Source organism: Saccostrea cucullata, unplaced genomic scaffold, assembly GCF_032062105.1.
Source record: "Saccostrea cucullata isolate Sc308-1 unplaced genomic scaffold, CSIRO_AGI_Scuc_v1 ctg296, whole genome shotgun sequence".
Lineage (NCBI taxonomy): Eukaryota > Metazoa > Mollusca > Bivalvia > Ostreida > Ostreidae > Saccostrea > Saccostrea cuccullata.
Window position 1 is genome coordinate 104603 of NW_026924047.1, and position 19490 is coordinate 124092.

At 33.3% G+C, this 19490-nt stretch overlaps 1 protein-coding gene across 1 annotated transcript in view; it reads left to right on the top strand.

Moving 5' to 3' along the window:
- Nucleotides 1-19490, top strand: part of LOC134265565 (CCR4-NOT transcription complex subunit 6-like) — a 40530-nt gene that overhangs the window by 1630 nt on the left and 19410 nt on the right. Inside the window, exons 2-5 of the mRNA XM_062747792.1 lie at nucleotides 1750-1878; nucleotides 4215-4478; nucleotides 6177-6275; nucleotides 7079-7093. Of these exons, the coding sequence (XP_062603776.1) occupies nucleotides 1758-1878; nucleotides 4215-4478; nucleotides 6177-6275; nucleotides 7079-7093 (499 nt within the window). The 5' untranslated portion in view covers nucleotides 1750-1757. The remainder of the gene's footprint in view (nucleotides 1-1749; nucleotides 1879-4214; nucleotides 4479-6176; nucleotides 6276-7078; nucleotides 7094-19490) is intronic.

A 19490-nucleotide genomic window follows, 5' to 3' on the forward strand; every position in this document is an offset into this window, starting at 1 on the left:
TACATCGACCAATCCTAGAAAGATGTGTTAATGATGGGTTGCTGATGAGGAGCGATGTGGGGCATCGTTGGAGACATAGCTGATTTTTAACTGCGAGTTATTTCCTACCGATGACCCCACCGATTCGCAAATGGCCTGTCACTGTCCCTTTACTAGTAATGTCCGGCTGGCAACCAGGCTATTTTCATAAAAAATGCATCGGTTTCTCACTGTATACCCCATCGCTGGATAATGTGACTGATACTTTAATAGATTATTCTAACTTGTGTTTATTGTACTGTGACAAAAGACAGAAATAGTATAATAATACAGATCTGAAGATTTTTTTTCATCAATTTATCAAATATTTACTGGTTGGCATTTTAAAAATTAAAACTGTAATTGAGCTGATGGAAACTTCAATTTCAAATGCTATTTTTGAGGCAAATGGCTATCAGGTGTAAGGCTCTTTGCTGTCATTTTGATTCATTATATTCAAAGCTTTCCCTAGGACTCCAGTATGCTCGAGTTTCATGGCAAGATATAACATGTACTTTTGATTTGATGCTGCTTAACCTCTAGCATTATTGTAAAAATTCTTTTTACTAAAACCCCAGTTGGAAATCAATTGTTTATTTAAAAAACAAGATTTTGACATTTATTAGTGACATGAAACAATCAAATGTTGACCATTTGCAATAAAACTTAATGTATAAAGCAATGTTAGTCTCCCTTATAAGGGATCATTCTTTTAATTATACCCCCGCTTGAAAAGTGGGAGGGTATACTGTAATCGGTATGTCCATCTGTCTGTCCGTACGTCCTTCTGTCTGTTACGCTTTAGGGTACCCATCTCTTATCCTTAACTCCTCTTATACCACTGAGTGAAATTTAATGAAACTTTCACAGAATCTTTATTACATATTGCCATTGTGCACCTCCTATTTTACTTTTTGATACATATTTTGGATTTCCCGGCCACAGCAAAACATGGACTTTGTCATCAGTTATAACCATATGAGAAGTGGGGGGTATCATTTAGTGAGCTCATTGCTCACAGTACCTCAAGTTTCATTAAAAATCTTAGTGGAAATCAAAACAGGTAATTTATATAAAAACAGGAAAACTGTCAAAATGAAATAAGTTTTCCACCTCAAAATGAGTGACAAAATTTTTTTGAATAGAATCCAGGAAATTAATGTGAAGACGCATTTAAATTACTTCTGATGAAAAATTGAAATATGGCAATTTTGATTAATGAACAAGGATCATGCTGGATGCAAACTGATTAAAGTGCACAATTTCTTGTGAATTCAAAAATAAAAGACCAAAGTATATAGAGTGTAAAGGGAGTTAAGGGACATTGACCAAGACTCCCCAAACTCAAAGTGTTCAGGGGTTAATGTAAAGGAATAATCCAATAACTATAACCAGTTAATAACTAAATCTTGTATACTCAACTGAAATAAAGAAGGCAGTGTACTTATGATCAGTACAAAGAGCAAAACAGCAGCTTGTATGAAGGCACAGTATGACCTAATAACATAAATGGAGCATTTTTTTTTTTTTTGCTTAAAATCTGTGAGTCTAATGTAATTGTATGGTTAACATAAAAAAATCATCTAACTACATAGAGCTGAAGTGAATATTTGAAATTATTAAGAAAAGGTAAGGGTCTGAAGAAGAAACGTAGTGCATCCCAGACCCCCCTAATTCAGTGCCCCCAACAGTGTACTATCTACATGTATTCATGTTATCAATGTGTGACAGGTTAGAAGATGCCTAGAGACAAATATGACAAGTACGATTCTCCCAATCCTAGACGGACTCATACATTCATGTCTGCCGAAGATGTAGCGGCAGGAAAAAAGTCCACATGGACTGAGTTGGAAATTACTGGTAAGTAGTTATAGTGGTAATGCTGGTATTCCAAGTTAATAGGGCCCTTAATTTAAATTAAATATACAATATAATAGCTCTTTGAATATATGCCAATGAAGTGCTACTGCTACATGTAGTTAATTTTGTCTCAGCATGGCAGATGAGTATTTTAAACTAGACATTAATTTTTAGCTCACCTGAGCTGAAAGCTCAAGTGAGCTTTTCTGATCACATTTTGTCCAGCGTCCGTCTGTCTGTCCATCTGTCTGTCCGTCTGTCTGTAAACTTTTCACATTTTCGACTTCTTCTCAAGAACCGCTGGGCCAATTTCAACCAAACTTGCCACAAAGTATCCTTGGGTGAAGGGGATTCAAGTTTGTTCAAATGAAGGGCCACGCCCTCATTCAAGGGGAGATAATTGGGAATAAATGAAAATTTGGTGGCATATTTAAAAATCTTCTTCTCAAGAACCACTGTGCCAGGAAAGATGAAACTTATGGAGAAACATCCTCAGGTAGTGTAGATTCAATTTTGTTCAAATCATGACCCCCGGGGGTAGGGCGGGGCCAAAATGGCCGACCAAATTTTTACATAGAAATATATAGGAAAATTCTTTAAAAATCTTCTTCTCAAGAATGACAAAGCCATAATTCATCATATTTATATGGAAGCATGCTCAGGTAGTGTAGATTCAAATTTGTTCAAATCATGACCCCCGGGGGTAGGGCGGGGCCAAAATGGCCGACCAAAGTTTTACATAGAAATATATCGGAAAATTCTTTAAAAATCTTCTCAAGAATGACAAAGCCATAATTCATCATATTTATATGGAAGCCATAATTCATCATATTTATATGGAAGCATGCTCAGGTAGTGTAGATTCAAATTTGTTCAAATCATGACCCCCGGGGGTAGGGCGGGGCCAAAATGGCCGACCAAAGTTTTACATAGAAATATATCGGAAAATTCTTTAAAAATCTTCTTCTCAAGAATGACAAAGCCATAATTCATCATATTTATATGGAAGCATGCTCAGGTAGTGTAGATTCAAGTTTGTTCAAATCATGACCCCCGGGGGTAGGGCGGGGACAAAATGGCCGACCAAAGTTTTACATAGAAATATATAGGAAATTTCTTTAAAAATCTTCTTCTCAAGAATGACAAAGCCATAATTCATCATATTTTTATGGAAGCATGCTCAGGTAGTGTAGATTCAAGTTTGTTCAAATCATGACCCCCGGGGGTAGGACGGGGACAAAATGGCCGACCAAAGTTTTACATAGAAATATATAGGAAATTTCTTTAAAAATCTTCTTCTCAAGAATGACAAAGCCATAATTCATCATATTTATATGGAAGCATGCTCAGATAGTGTAGATTCAAGTTTGTTCAAATCATGACCCCCGGGGGTAGGGCGGGGCCACAATGGCCGATCAAAGTTTTACATAGGAGTATATATGGGAAAATCTTTAAAAATCTTCTTCTCAAGAACCACTGGGCCAGGAAAGATGAAACTCATGTGGAAGCATCCTCAGGTAGTGTAGATTCAAATTTGTTCAAAACATGACCCCCGGGGGTAAGATGGGGTCACAATGGCTGATCAAAGTTTTACATAGGAGTATATAGGGAAAATCTTTCAAAATCTTCTTCTCAAGAACCACTGGGCCAGGAAAGATGAAACTCATGTGGAAGCATCCTCAGGTAGTGTAAATTCAAGTTTGTACAAATCATGACCCCCGGGGGTAGGGTGGGGTCACAATGGCTGATCAAAGTTTTACATAGGAATTTATAGGAAAATCGTCTTCTCAAGTACTTCAAAGCAATGATTAGTGATAGTATAGGAAGAAAATGTTTTTAAAAAATCCTTTTATCAAGAACAGCAAAGTCATATGCTGCATTAATATGAAGGCATTCTAAGTAGTATTAAATTCAAGCCCCCCCCTTCAGTAAACTTTTCAGTTCTGATCTGATTTGTATTTTTTCCTAGCCGATTTGCTCAGGTGAGCGATGTGGCCCCTGGGCCTCTTGTTAAATGAATACAATTGTCCAAGGAGCTTGTATTTATGATAATCTTATTTTTAAAACTTAGTAGAGACAAAGTGGGATTTCTATTATTTGCTAAAAAATAAATTTCAAAACAAAGGTTCATAATACAAGCAGTCTCAGCATTCTTGTGTTTATCTGTTTTGACAAAATGTGAATCCTAAGAGACAAATAAAATACATGTATTTAGTATACATTTATATTGAGAGTACATGCATTACAATTGCAATTGTTACATAACAGAGTGACATAACATGTTGTGCAGGTGTCTTAGGAAATTGGAGATACTTTTCAAATCATTTTTTTTTCAGGAACTGTGAGAAACCTTGGTCCAGATTTATGGAAGTTACAGCATTTGACCTCTCTGTACTTAAATCTGAACAGCATTACAAGAATCCCTCCAGAAATAAACAGGTTGACCATGCTGACCTACTTAGACTTGTCCAGCAATAAGCTGAGGAGTCTACCGTCTGAGCTCGGGGACCTGTCTCAACTCAGGGAACTTCTGCTCAACAACAACCTGATCAGGATGCTACCATTTGAGCTTGGAAAGCTGTTTAACTTACAGACATTAGGTATTGCTGCCTCACCTATTAAACCTATATGACTTTTTTGTGGTGCATTTTATTCTCTGAAAACATCAAAGAAATAATCAAGTCCAAAATTTAGAGGGTGGGGGGTTCTCTGTTATTCTCAGTGAAATTGATATTGAGTTGAAGCTTCAGTTCTTTTCCTTTTATTTCAATGCTCTATAGGCTGAAAAATTAACTAACTGAAAGACAATAATTAAAATACAGGAAAAGCAGTTTGCATGGTAAATATTATGGTTGTAATGATGCAGTAACGTGTATCATGGTATAGTATACACATATCTTGATACATTTTGACTGTGTCCTTTAATAATTTTCTATGTAACTGTAGACTGGGAAATTCTTTATCACACTGTAAAAGGACACAAAAGGTGAAGATTATTTCTTCAGTACACAAATATGTTACATTAAATTAGCTTAGAAAATAAAATAGTATAAGTTAGAATAAGAATATCAATTTTATAGGTGAATTAAAAGAAATGGTAAAAAATGATGGAAATTTTTTGTATCATGATGCACAGATTTATGTTTTTGTACTGTGATCATTCTTTTGAGGATTGTGGAATATTGTTACACTCCTAGTAATTATAGATTCTAGCAACAAAGTATATTATACAGTTATGGAATGGGTACGAGGGAAATAGCAAATTTATGGTTCCCCGAGGGAGGAAACTATTTCCCGAGGCAGCAAAGCCGCCGTGGGAAATAGTTTCCTCCCTCGGGGAACCATAAATTTTCTATTTTCCGAGTTCCCATTCCATAACTGTTTTATTATACCGAAACAATCATAGGTGATTTATCGATAATTTTTTTTTACCAGATATTCTGACATTAAAAAAAATACTGTAGAGGCATAATTACAAATGCATGCGGTTTAACACATTGTATGATAAGTAATGCATTGTGTCCTAAAACAGTTAAATTATTTTTAAAAAGTATTTTCATTGACATTTCGAAGAATTATCGTTGTCTCCATTTTGCTAGAATTCAAGTATAATTCTGACATCGCATGTCGAAATGTTTTGATGTCATAGTTACATTGCGAATAACATGAAGTCACAGACTCGAGATGCCTTGAATGCTCCGCCCACTGAACACTTTGATTGGTTAAAATTACTAATAAATATTCATGAGGGAATAGTCCCAGGGAGTAGCTCTGATTTTCCAGGGAGTAGTCTTCAGTTGAGGGCAGTAGTCTCTTCTCGGGGAAATAGACAGTTTTATAGTATTAATTTTATATAGAGTAATTACAGTAGAGGTATAATAAAAAAATTATATACCTGCAGTAGGTTTGTACAGTGCGTTTACAATACCATCTGTATTTACATTTGTGACTGCTTGTCAAAGACTTGAAAGACAATTTTAGCAGTTGATGCTGTGCAACATATTTTCAGAAAAAATAACTTTAAACACCTTTACTCTGCAAGGCATTTTTGTTTAATGCTCGCATACTAAATCTATTTTGAACAATAAATTTGATTATTATTGATGCCATTAAAATGTGTGTGCAACTTCACAGCAATGCACAGTTCAATGTCAACAAGAGTTACTGCTCTTACGTTAAAATACCAAATTGATACACACTGGACTACTATTACAGTGTATGAAGATTTTTTGAGAACACAACAAAAATGCCAAAGCAATGCCACTTTTCTTTCTGAGCCTAAGTATTCTGTTTTGTAGGTTTGAAGGGGAACCCCCTGAGTCCGGAGATCCTCAATATCTATAACCAGCCTAACGGAACTCAGAAGCTTCTCAGCTATATGTTGGACAATCTACCTGGTAAGTAAGGTCACACATGGTGTGACATATGTCTAAAGCTAATCCACATTGTTTTTATTTCTTTATTTTGTTACACATTTTTTTTTTCTTTTTTGCAAAGTACACAAGAGTGGCTTGAATTATATGTGACATCAGTGTGTTTATAAATCAGCTCATTTAAATTTTATGTTAATAAACACCCCCCCCCCCCCCCATAAAAAAAAAAGAAATTACTGATCTCAGGAGTTTAGAACTTGTATAAAAGTCATAAATTATTTTATGAGAAGAATGTTTTGTTGAAGTAATTATTTTTGAAATTGGTTACTTTATTTTAGATATATTAAGTATTTTGAATTGCTTATGAAAAACATTATGTCAATCTTCATATCATGAAAATAAATCAATGGTTTAAAACATGTATGATGCATGTTTTTTCAGTTAGGAAATAAAGAAAAAGTAAGGAGGGGGGAACCAAAGCTCATTCAATAATTTTTATTCCAAATGGGTGTCATGAATTAAATGAAAGTTTAGGTTATAAAAATATTTTAGTTCCAGTAAGACAAGTTATAAGATTATGTATGCATGTTGAAAGTAGACAATATCCTTTTTTTAAAGCTAAAACTAAAAAAAAATGTAAGATAAGTTTAAAGCTGAAAATGGAGAGAGAGAGAGAAAAAAAAGGTACTGAAAATAGTTAACTGCTGAGACTGTAAACAAGAGAAATAACTGATGACATGACGATTTATTAACAAGTAGAAATGTTATGATTGGCTTGTTTTTGTTCTGCCATTGTTATTATGTTTTGTTCCTCCATTTACTTCCAGCACCAGGACAAGGCTGTGAGTACTATTCATCATTTTTACTTAGTCGTTGTACAAGCTGGGTCAGCACCAATGAATGAGTTGGTGGAGAGGATCAGGGGAAATAATTTAGTACATACTGTACAATTACATAAAATCAATTGCCATACTACACATTACACATAGAGTCAATTGTGTACTGTACTAAATTAGAATGTGTACTTTATTACTTACTATAAGGTTATTTAATACGAAATTCACTCAGGGATGCCACAGTAAATGTCTGTCCAAGTAATGAACTGTTAGTCATAGGTCTACTATGAAAGCAAGTTAAGATGGTGACTGTTTTTGCTCTGACCATTAGAATATGGGCCAGGGATTAGTAAAAAAATAAGGTATTCTTTTCAACATCTTTCAGGATAAAAATAAGGGTTGGTCACATGTTCAAATTCCATAAAGCTTGAAGGGCTATCAGCTACTATTTATTTCCTGATAAATGTTTTAAAATGATACCTTATTATCCATATTTACATTTGTGACTGCTTTAAAATACTGTAAATCACTTTTTATTCGCGAGAACTTTATTTTCGCGTAATTACGCGAGACAGTGTGTTCGCAAAAATTTAATTCTCGCGTATAATAGTATTCCTTAAGAATATATAGAGCAATAACCACAATTTGCGAAATTTTTGTCTTGCTTATCAAGAGTCAATGATTATCTCGCGAAAATAAGGTGTCGCGAAAATTTTGTGATCTACAGTACATGTATTAATGTATACATGTACTTGGGTATCATTATTATTCTTCACTGCTTGAAATTGGTATTTTTTTCAAATATTAATTCAATGGTACATTTTGATCCATTTTAAGCATGTCACTCCTTTATGATATCACCGAGAAATTGAATTGAACGTTTTAGTATTGCCAAGATTTGGCAACTTGTGACAAATGGACTATTTTTGTTATAAAAAGTAAACTGTACGGTAATAAATATAAGACTCCGAAAAATAATTAGCTGCTGTGAACAAAACGCTACTGTGCATGGCATGACGACCTAGACATTGTTTTGCACTTGTGCAGAACAGAGGCAGATGTCCATTAAAACCAGAGTGGACTACATAAAAAATAATAAACAATGTACCCTAATATTATTTTTTTTATTGAAGTAATTCAATCACTTCGTGAACTTTTTGATCATAGTGTGTATTCGAATAAATTAAGAGAATTGAAGGCTGCATGACGACACTACCGGGTATTTTAGAAAATATCCTGTATCCTGAAAAAGTTATAATTCTCTGTGTTGTTGTAATTTCTGTTTGGACTAAAAATTGTTAAAATTCAGCGAAAGTCTTGCAAAGTGTTTTCCTTGCCCAGAAACACAGCTGGCTGTGCCCATTGCAAACATTTATTTTACATTTAGCAACATTTTTAGCAACATTTGTGATTTTGTGACATCACAAGCAACACTTCAAGTGCACTGATCATCGGATGAATGCGGCCTCAAATCCAGTGAATTCATCTTGTTGTGTACCATATGCATTTGTATGTAGAGTTTATTGACTATATTGGGACTATAAATACCAGTAGACTATATAATAAAACTCATGATAGTCAGATTTCCTTTTCTGCAACTTTTATTAATCATGAGCTAGTATTCTAGCAAATATAGTTAATGTCACAGATCTAAAACAAAAAGATTATCAATAATGTTCTGGAGGAATACTTTTTGATTGGAAGTAGAGCACGTTGCTGTGTCCCTTTCTGTGTTATTAAAACATCAAGTTTTATTATTGTAAATCAATCATGAAACACATTGGGATTCCAACACTAATATTGGAAATGATAATCGTGAAATCAAGTCATAACCGCTTTCTTCAGCACAGAGAGCTTTATACCGTATAAGTGGAAATTTTAGCGAGACGCAAATTTAGCGATTTCTATCTAAGAACTGGAATTTTAGTTTTAACGAGACGTAATTTTAGCGATTTTAAAATGCTAACTAAAGAAGCTATTACAAGTAATGTGCAATTAATTTTTAGTGCTATTCAATTTTAGCGATGTCAGCACCCTCGCTAATAATGCCAAAATTAAATCCTCGCTAAAAATTCTACTTAAACGATATAACATATAGAGTTGCCTAATTATGGAACGTTGTTTATTAGACTACGTAGAAGTTGAGAAAAAATTGTTATGCAATAATAGAGGAAAAAAATCCTGTTATTTATGATTTAACATTTGTTGACTGAATAATTTAATTGAGTTTTATTGCCAAATGTAAGAGGGTTATACAATATAGATCTAAATTCTTTTGTGTAAATATTGCGCCATACAGCTGTGATTTATCGGCTCTAACTGCGATGGTCTGCATACAGATATCCCCATTAACTGATTTTTGTTTCACAACCACACATTGGGATCAACAGATTTGATGTCTTCATTCATCCTCCTACTTTTTCATCCTGAAATTTATGTTGTATCTTTTTCCTGTTGAAAAATTTATTAGTGATCGTTGATCTCTATAATTAATTTAGATTAAATGTATATGTAGAGTGGGATGCATTTATATGAAAGGGAAACTTATAATTTCTTTTGGCATAAATTAAAATAACTATTTATATTTATGATTATAATAATTTATAAGCAACTTTTTCTGAAATATATATTGCATCTATACGGTATATTATTTATCATCAACAAAGCATATATAACCAAAAAAAGAGATAAATATAGCCATGGCTATAGGGTATTTGTTGACAAAAATTTATTAGAATTTATTATGCCTTGTCTGGCTTTCTTATTGGTGTGCCTTTGGTATTTTGAAAAGAAAAGATTATGGTAATATTTTGACTTTATATATTGTAGAAAAGCAATACTTTTCTTCCAATGCTCCAAGCAACAACATGCTGGTAATTACATTTAGCAAAATTGTCTAAAATACTGAAGAGTTGAAATTAAAATTTTGTATGAAAATAAAAATTTTGTCCCCATTTAATCAATTTTAAATATTTTGACTTCTCTTGAAGAAATGATCCTCTGGTCTGTTGAAACCAGGTGTCCTCAAATGACCTTAGAATGGGCACGTGAGACGTCCGGAATCAACATCATTCTTAATAAAAAAGTTAAATTAAAAATAAAATAAGGTGAATAAGATTAATTCATAAGATATTATTAGAAAGTACATTTCCCTTAAAGAAAGATATTATTTTCTGACATTTGGAACAACTGGAGCAGTGTAGTCTAATTGTGAATTATCGCTTTATCAAAGTCATTGTAACACACGTTTATTGTGTACAATTTTAAGAATTAAAGCTGTTTCTCCAAAAGTTAACCTGACCTAATTTGATGTTAAATTTGATTTTTGATGAGAGGATATGCTAATTAAATATGAAATGACAGACTTTGGAGAATTAATCAAAATAATATGCAAAAGCCTTAAGGGTAGATCTGTCTTAAAATAAGTATGGCTGTTGATTGATTGTCAGCCTGAGCATTATGCTTGTATCAGCCTATGGGAAGGTTTTGTGGTTCTTTTTATGGGGCTGATCTTCATTAACAAACATAAAATGATGAACATTACACCAGTTCTATTAAGTTAACAGCTAAGGGCAGACCTTTACTTTGTCTTATATAGACTCAGGTGCTTCAAAATCAAACCAGTGGGTTGCTGTTAGTAGGAGTTACTTCCCCTCCGAGCCTTCTAACACAAATATGTACTGGCACTGTACCTTTGTGGTATAGAAAACACGATGTTAAAATCAGGACTATTCAAGGGGAAGTCCCCCAGAAGCTCATGATTTTGAGTTATTTTAAGATTAAAATTCAACCTTATCAATGAGCTTTCATAGATTTACCGTATGAGCAGAAATTTTAGAAAGGATTCGATTTTGACATTTTTAGCAAAAGAAGTCTTACAGACCAATTAACTCATTTTGAACCATTTGTTGGATGGCATGATTAGTCTGTAGGGATGACTTTAAAGGTTGGGAGGTGGATAAAATATACAGTTGGTTAAAGAATGTGTCTGGAATAAGGGGGTAATACCGTATAAGACAGTTGATCGACCATTGCTAAAAAAAGGGGAGAAATTATCCCCAACAGTGTAAAGAAAATCTTGCAGGGTAAGTTGCACCTTTTCTGCATTATGATCAAAGACTAAAATACAAAACCATAATTCTTTGTACGTGTATTGGTTTTTGCTTTGGAAGAACGGTGTTACTTTGGTTACTTAAAATAGAAATTTCTTTGAAATATTTTCAAAATGATTCTCCTCCTCCAGTTTTGGTCTGATTTCAATAAATCTTGCCAAGAAAATGACAACCAAAAATCAATTTTTAATTTATTGCTGTTGCAAAGGTTCCAGTTCAAATGCTACTTTTATCATCCTTTGTAAATGTTCAAGTACAAACCAGAGATACAGTCTCGTCAGAGACTTCTGGTTTTTATGTATTAATTTATATACAACTATACTACGTATGTTTGGATTGTTTTTGCCAGTGGAAGTAATCTCCATTATAGTGATAATTACCGGTACATATATAATGAAGCATGAAAAATAAGAATAATAAAAAATGGCCTTAGAAGTAATTTCAGGAAATTACAAGTTGTTTTGTACATGGCATGATTATAGAGTAAGGCAGTAGCAATGTTTAAGGAAGAAGGAATTAACTTGAATGTACAGACTGCTGACTAAGCTTACAACATATGATGTATTGTGTTTGAAATGTAATACTGAAGTACCAATACCCTTATATATATCACTTCTTTGTTCTCAGGGATTTTTGGCCATTCACACCAATATATAAGAGAGTTTTCATTTCTGCACTGCATGCTTCTGATAAAAACTGATGAAACATCCAAAACAAACCTGTAAGTTTTCCAAAAAGGAAAAAAAAAAACAATTCCATTTGTGCAATTTCAGAACATGTACTTTATATTTTTGCATAATAGACAAACATGTTATCTGCATTGCCTCATGATCTCCAACAAACTGACAGCAATTCTGTTCTGATTTAAGATCTGAGATACTAGTATTTGAAGTCAGGAGGATGAACTTATCCTTTTCTCTATGCTTGGTGTCTGTATTCCAGGCTAATGTTTTTGTAGAAAGTCTATTTTCCAAGAATATATATTGAGCCTTTCTTGGAGTCTGGACCATAAAACTTAGACAAGCACACTTTTGATTCAAGCTTACTATCTTGAAAGGAATATACATGTAAGTAAGTAAGACTGAGCTGAAAGTTTGTTCAGTCTCAGTACATTTTGTGGCCCAGGAGTCTGGACCCAAAACTGAATGGAGCCTCTAGAAATACTAAAAGCTTAATATCTACTGCATTGTGAGTTTGGCTAAAGTGACCTTGTTCAAATTAAACTCACAAACAGATTGAATTTTTCACTGCTTTAGAAATTTGAATTTTCATTTTATATTAATTAAAGTTCACAAGGATGTGGATTGAAGATAAGCATACAAAATCTAGTTTTAAAAAAAACAAGATTTTTTGTGAAACATTGATGACCCCAAATGGCAGCTTTAAGTGAAGGTTGAGCTTTCTCAAATGCAAGTCAAACTCCAAGGCCAAGAGATGAAAAATGTTGGTTCCCAAAGAAAGGAATTATCACAATAATTATTCCACTGAAATATGACAGCCCAAGCACCAACTTTTCGATAGCTATGACAAAGATTGAACTTTTAGAAAATGTGGGTCAAACTCCAAGGTCATGGTCAAATTATTGATGCTCAAGAGAAGGCCTTGGCATAAAAAGTTTACAGGTTAAGTATTAAAACCCTAGGACCAACTGCTGTATGATACTTTGTGATCTTTCAAAAGAATCTGTTTTTGTTTGGCATAATTTGGCATAAAGATATCTTATTGTCCCTTGCTCTTGCAGAAGCGAGAGGACATTAAATCTCATTTATCTGTCTGTCAGTCTGTCACAAAAATATAACTTTTGAAGGAGAAGGGAAGGGGTTTTCATATTCCCTGTGACAAGACCTTTCCAAATATGCTTTGATTTTTTTTACCCTGTGACCTTGAAGTTTGACCTACTTTAAAAATTTAACATTATAATGAAAATTCTTCATAATATTTTAATGAGAAGGGAGATAAGGTCCGTCAGTCTGTCTGTCTCTCTGTCTGTAAACTTTTCACATTTTCAACTTCTTCTCAAGAACCACTGGGCCAATTTTGACCAAACTCAGTACAAAGCATCCTTGGGTGAAGGGGAGTTTAAAAAGTTAAAATGAAGGGCCAAGTCCCCTCCCAAGGGGAGATAATCAAGAAAAGACAAAAATAGGGTGGGTTCTTGACAATAATTTTCAAACATTTTTTCAGTGTTGCTAATACACATGTAGCATCTGACCCATCCAAAAAGATACCAAAAGTAGGGTGGCACAATTCTTTGATTTCATTAGAATATGAATTGATTTAAGATTATTTTAAAATTAAAATTAATTTACAAAGTCTACCTCAGTATAAAATAGGTAAATATATGTGATAAGATGACAGATTCAATAATTATACTGTGTGGGAGAGTTTCTCCATCTTTGCTACTGCTTCCTCGCTTATATAACTATAAATGGGTTCATTTTCCATGTTTACAGATTTCTCTGATTTTTTTGTCCCCTGCTTTCACTGAAAGTGAAGGATATTAATTTTGGTCTGTCTGTCCGTCCGTCCATCCGTATTTCTGTCTGTAACACTTTAGTTTCCACGCATTTGAATCCCAGACGATCCTTTTTTTTTAAAATACTTTTTTTTTAACTAAATGAGTACTCAGCATATGAAATAAAAAAGTTATGTCGTCTTGCTTGTACAAACTCATATAATCATCATTACAGTGTGACAAATTTTCTATATAAAAAGAATCTTCTATACACATAATAAAGAATAAGCAATCAAATTTTTATGTATTGGCATTTTTTATTTGCTTCAATATACATGTATACATTTAATAATTCTACAAATTTAAGGGGGATGCGACCCCCCACCCCCCACCCCCCACCCCCACCCCCCGAACTGCGCATGCTCTTTTTATTTCCCTAAGCAGGGAACACAAATTCTCTGAATTAGCTTGTTCTTTGTGACAATTGGAATATTCAACCTCATACTGACAAAATCAGTGGTTTGTCATCCCCAACATAGATTTGATTAAGGTTAATAATTAATTAACATGCACAGCTGATCAACCATTGTAGCCTACAATGTATCCTGGTCATGTGATTACTTTCCAATTAACTTGGATTTTTTATTAAAGGGTTTTAATTTGAATCAATAATTTTTATTTGGGTAAAAACATAAAATCCATAAACTGTGAGGGAAAATGAGAAGCACAATGTGCTTTTAATATCAAAAGATTGATAAACATGCAATAAGTCCTTAAAAAATATATGTATGAAAAACCTTCTTCTCAAGAACAGCACATTTTCATAGGTAAATATCCTTAGAAAGTGTAGATTTTTTCACATCTTAAACATTTTTTTCACTTTATGATGCCTTTTCACTGTTTTATTACGCATTTTGATTTTTTTCTGGTAGATTAATCCTAAAAGCTCTTCACAGATTTGAACTTAAATCTGGTGTAAAAGAAACATGTTGCAGTGAATGTTGCTACCAGTGTTACTAAAAATAGAACCCGTGAATTTTTTGTTTTTTTAATGTTTTTCCGGTATTATTTCAGTACAGCTTGGAGTTAATTAAGTAGACTTATATAAGATTTCATTTTTAACAGTTATATACCAGTATTACATAAAAGTTTCTGAGTGTCAATCAACTAAGTCACAGGTCTTTGTTCTGGACTAAATTACTTCTTAAGATTTGTAATTTGAATCTTGGATTAAAGCTATTTTGAGTCTTACATCATTATCTTAATTAGTTTCAAAGAAGACTAGAGACATCAAAGATTCTAATCTAATAAATATTGAAATAAAATACATATTAAAAGAATGTGGTTTGGACTTCCAACTCACTTTGGCCTATCCAGGGTGCTCAAGATTGTTGGATTAACTGAAGTTCAGATGTACTTCCCTGTGATGTATAATTATCCCCTCGCAACGGAGGTAGGATAAACTGTGTACGTCACTACATGTCAGAAAAGGTGGGGTTAGTTTGCTGCTAAAATGATAAATGCTTATAGATATGCTCTTTTGCAAGGTGGTGCTCTGCTTTGCGATTCCTTTGTTGTTCTTAGCTCACCTGAGCTGAAAGCTAAATATAAAATACATGGTTACTGTCTTGAAATATAAGCGATATTTGGGCGAGGGTAAGAAAACGTGATAGCGGGCGAGGCTTGCCGAATATCGCTTATATTTCAAGACAGTTATCATGTATTTTGTTTATTCTGCAAAATTTTTTACATTTGAACGTTCAAAACAAGCTATTTCCGACAGATTTAGGAACATCTCTGCATTTGAAACTATGACGCCATGGCGTAAACATTGCAATATGCATGACGTCACAATGCTTTTAGAACGTCGGAATACATGCATGAGGCTTTATTAGGGCAGTGACTGGATAAAGCTTTGGTTTATTAGGTTACCTTTATTAGGTCAATGCAAGGGGTAGTTGCAGGATAAAGTGAGTTTTTCTGATCACATTATGTTTGTAGGCTGTATGTTCGGCCGACTGTAAACTTTTTACATTTTTGACTTCTTCTCCAAAACTGCTAGGCCAATTTCAACTAAACTTGCCACAAAGCATCCTTTGGTGACAAAGATTCAAATTTGTTCAATTGAAGGGTGAAGACCTCATTCAAGGGGAGATAATTAAGAAATTGTGAAAAATTGGTGGCATGCTTGATAAATCTTCTCAAGAGCCACTGGACCAAAAATTGAAACGAGAAAATCTACTTTGTTGCATAGTGTAGGTTCAATTTTGTTCAAATCATTACACCTGGGGTAGGGTGAGGTCACAATAGGGGGTCAAAGTTTTACAAAGGAATAAATATGAAATATCTTTAAAAATCCTCTGCTCAAAAACATTATATTTTTATTGAAACATCTTCAGGTAATTTAAAATTCAAGCCCCCTCCCCCCTTTTGTAAACTTTTCAACACTGTGCTTTTTGTGGTTTTTCCCAACCAATGTTCTCAGGTGAGCAATGTGACCCATGGGCTTGTTGTTAGAATTCTTAGTTGTCATGAACTTTAAATTTTCCCTTTTACTTTTAGAAATAAATTCAGAAGCCAATTGATCCAAACAATATGAAATGATTTATGGAGGAATGTACACTGTAGCTCCATCAACTGCTTTGAAATACGACTATGGCTGTCATTAGCATAATTTCTTTATTGTTTATCAGTTTTTGAAATTTATGAAATGTATTGGCAACATGTAGGATGATTTGATGGCAATATTTTTGTCACCAAGGGGCTCTTAATCTTGAGATGTCTCATTTGAATAGTGCAGCATCTAAAGAGTATGGTGACTGCTGGTGGGTTTTGACCCTCGGAAATAATTGAAATGCAGGGCCATCATTGTCAGTCACAGTGTTATGAATTATTGATTCAATCTTAATGCCATCTCCAAAGCCAACAATTATTATATGTAAATTACACACACTATTTTGTCAAAATCTCATAGTCTTATTCAAAAAATATAACAAGGTCATAAACCTAATAACTTGTAACTTAAACATGATATTGAAAAGTAGAGAATTTTTGATTACTGTATTAGCTTAAGGACTAGTGCAAATGTTTAAGATATTTTCTAAGGGCATGTAATTACACAATTATCTACATCATGTAAATGGTATGCACAGTTAATGTTATAATTATGCACTGTTTAAAATGTTAATAAAAACAGTTTGTTTAATTCAAGGGAAATAATTCTACTACTGTAATTTTCAAGCAACTTGTTGACTACATAATATGCTAGCATTCTGTTGTGCTGTTAATTCTTTGTACTCTGATATAGCATTGTCAGTTTTACAGTTATAGAATTGTGTGTACCAATATAAAATTTGTTTGATGCCCCTATATAGATCAGCTTTTGTATAGACTAGGTTATTCTCCTCCTTTTAATTACCACCAGAGATGCAAACATGGGAATAGGGATGAGGAGAGAAGAAATTAAAACTCAGAACCCCTGAGAAAATGTTAGCGGCAAAGTAATATTACTCTATAGATTGGAGCAATAATTCCTCTGTTGAGGAGGGATATCTATAATATACTTTTTTTGTTTGCTTTCACATTTGTTTGACAGTTGAAATGAGCTGATTATAATTTATTACCATTGAAATAAACTCATTTAACAGCTTCCAATACAGTGTTATTCACAGAAATATAAAGGGCTTTTGTTTGACTTTTGAAGCATGATAAGTTTCATGATTGGAAGAGCCCAGAATCTATAGTGTGTGATGAAGGGGAAACAATAATGGTGTTTTTACGATGTGTCCCATTTAACACTATGTCAGTTTACTTGTGTGGCTTTGAACAGCACTTCAACAGGACCATTTGAAGAGTATGTGGTGAATGGTTGTAGGAAATTCTTAGAATGCACTCATTGATATAACTTTAAGCTTTTCTGTGTTATTTTTTTTTTTTTAAGATGTAAGCTTCCAGATTTAATGTACCGGTAAACCTCGTTATTGCACTCCATATTATTTTTGTCCTCTCCTAATTGAAAACAATTCTTTCCCATTAAATTTGCATTCACATTTATGCTTCAGAGACATTACAGTACCTTCTTCTATTAATTAATACCCTATTTAAATTACCGTATATCCGGGGCTTTTGTGTGTGTTATGTCATATTATAGCTGACATAATTTCTGCATGTTTTGTATTTTTTGCGAATTAAAAAACGATCGCAGAAAAAGAGAAATATAGGTCATCACGAAAAAATACAGATACAAGGCAAGTCCACTTACAAGGTGAAATGAATAGGGGTAAATTAAACAGGAACACAAATTAATGTTAGGAATCTGCTTCTGGTAAAGTCTGGTCAACTGTAGAATAGCTAGCAATGCTAGTGGTTTGTAAAGACCCAATGAAAATCAACTTGTTTTTAGCTATACTGGTAAGAGACCAGAAAAGCTTTGCAATAGTAAGGTGCCCATTGTCTGTCTATTTGTTAACAATTTTTCAAAATGGTGATTTCAATATAATTTGGCACACAAATAGACTACACTAAGATACATAATTCTATTAATTGCTTTCATTGTTAATAGTACAAACCAATAGACCTGCAGTTTTGTTAGAGACTTCTGGTTTAGGTAAATATGTTAGAATTTTACGTTAAAGTTTGTTATTTGTATAAAAATTGCATTAAAGACTAAGCAAGTATTTTTTTTTTAAATAAACATGAAAGAAGTTTAACCTTGACTATAAAAGTATTCAGCAATTTGTCTTCTATAGTTTCAATTAAGTGCAGCTCCACTGAATTGAATATATATCTTCTAAGGAAAAAGGATTTTGCCTTGTGTGTGAACTTGGACCAGAAATGTAGGTGAATGTTTGCAATGATTTTTATCCTCTGAAAACAAAGTTGGAGAGGATATATATAGTAATCCACTTGTGTGAGAGAGGGTGTGGGGGGGGGGGGGGGTGGAGTGCATTAGTTATTACCGTATAATTTATATTGGGGATTATGAATGTGCTCTTTTGCTAGGGGATGCTGGGATTAACGTTTGAGTGCCCTTGCTTGTAACTTTACATATAACTTGTCACAAGACCTGTATAATATACCAGGATAACTGATATTGTGACTCAAAACTTGACTTTGATTTGACCTACTGTGCAAAAAATCTCCATTTTGCCCTTTGTATTTTCAGGCCAAAGTGGCAATGCTTTGATGATGGCATGCATGTTAGTGTGCTTCGGTCCTTTAGTAAACAAAAAATACGAATCTCTGATAGAACAAGGGTCTTGATCATATTATCTTGACAACTGTGACTGAGTTAAAAAGAAATTATTAATTTATAATCTAAAAACAAGAAAATTAATGCTGGTCTCTAAAATCAATTCACACTTTGGCTTAGTGTTAATTATTGATAAGGGTCATTGTAAAGCTGCTACTGTTTTGAGTTATGGAGATGGCTGTAAATTATTTATTCTATTCACTCATAAAGAAATCAATCCAGTAAATAACATAAGGCTATTTGGAACCTAATACATTTGTATACTTACTGATGTTTTGATGGGGTCATGTGACCGTTTCTATTAGTTTACCATCAGTCAAAATCTAAAGTGGAAGTATGGTATTTCTGAAATACTCATGTTAACTCAAACAAAAGACTTATTTAAAGATTTTCCATGACAAAATTCAGATTTTGTGAAGCATTACTGCATGCCTGTTCATTTCCCAAATTGTTACTTTAACTTGGACCTTGTTAAATTTGATTTATCTATTAAAAAATAGATTTAATATCTGTATTTTGTTACAATTTATTTTTAATTTCTTTCGATTTTAAGAAGGGAAAAATATCAAAACTATAAAAAATTTA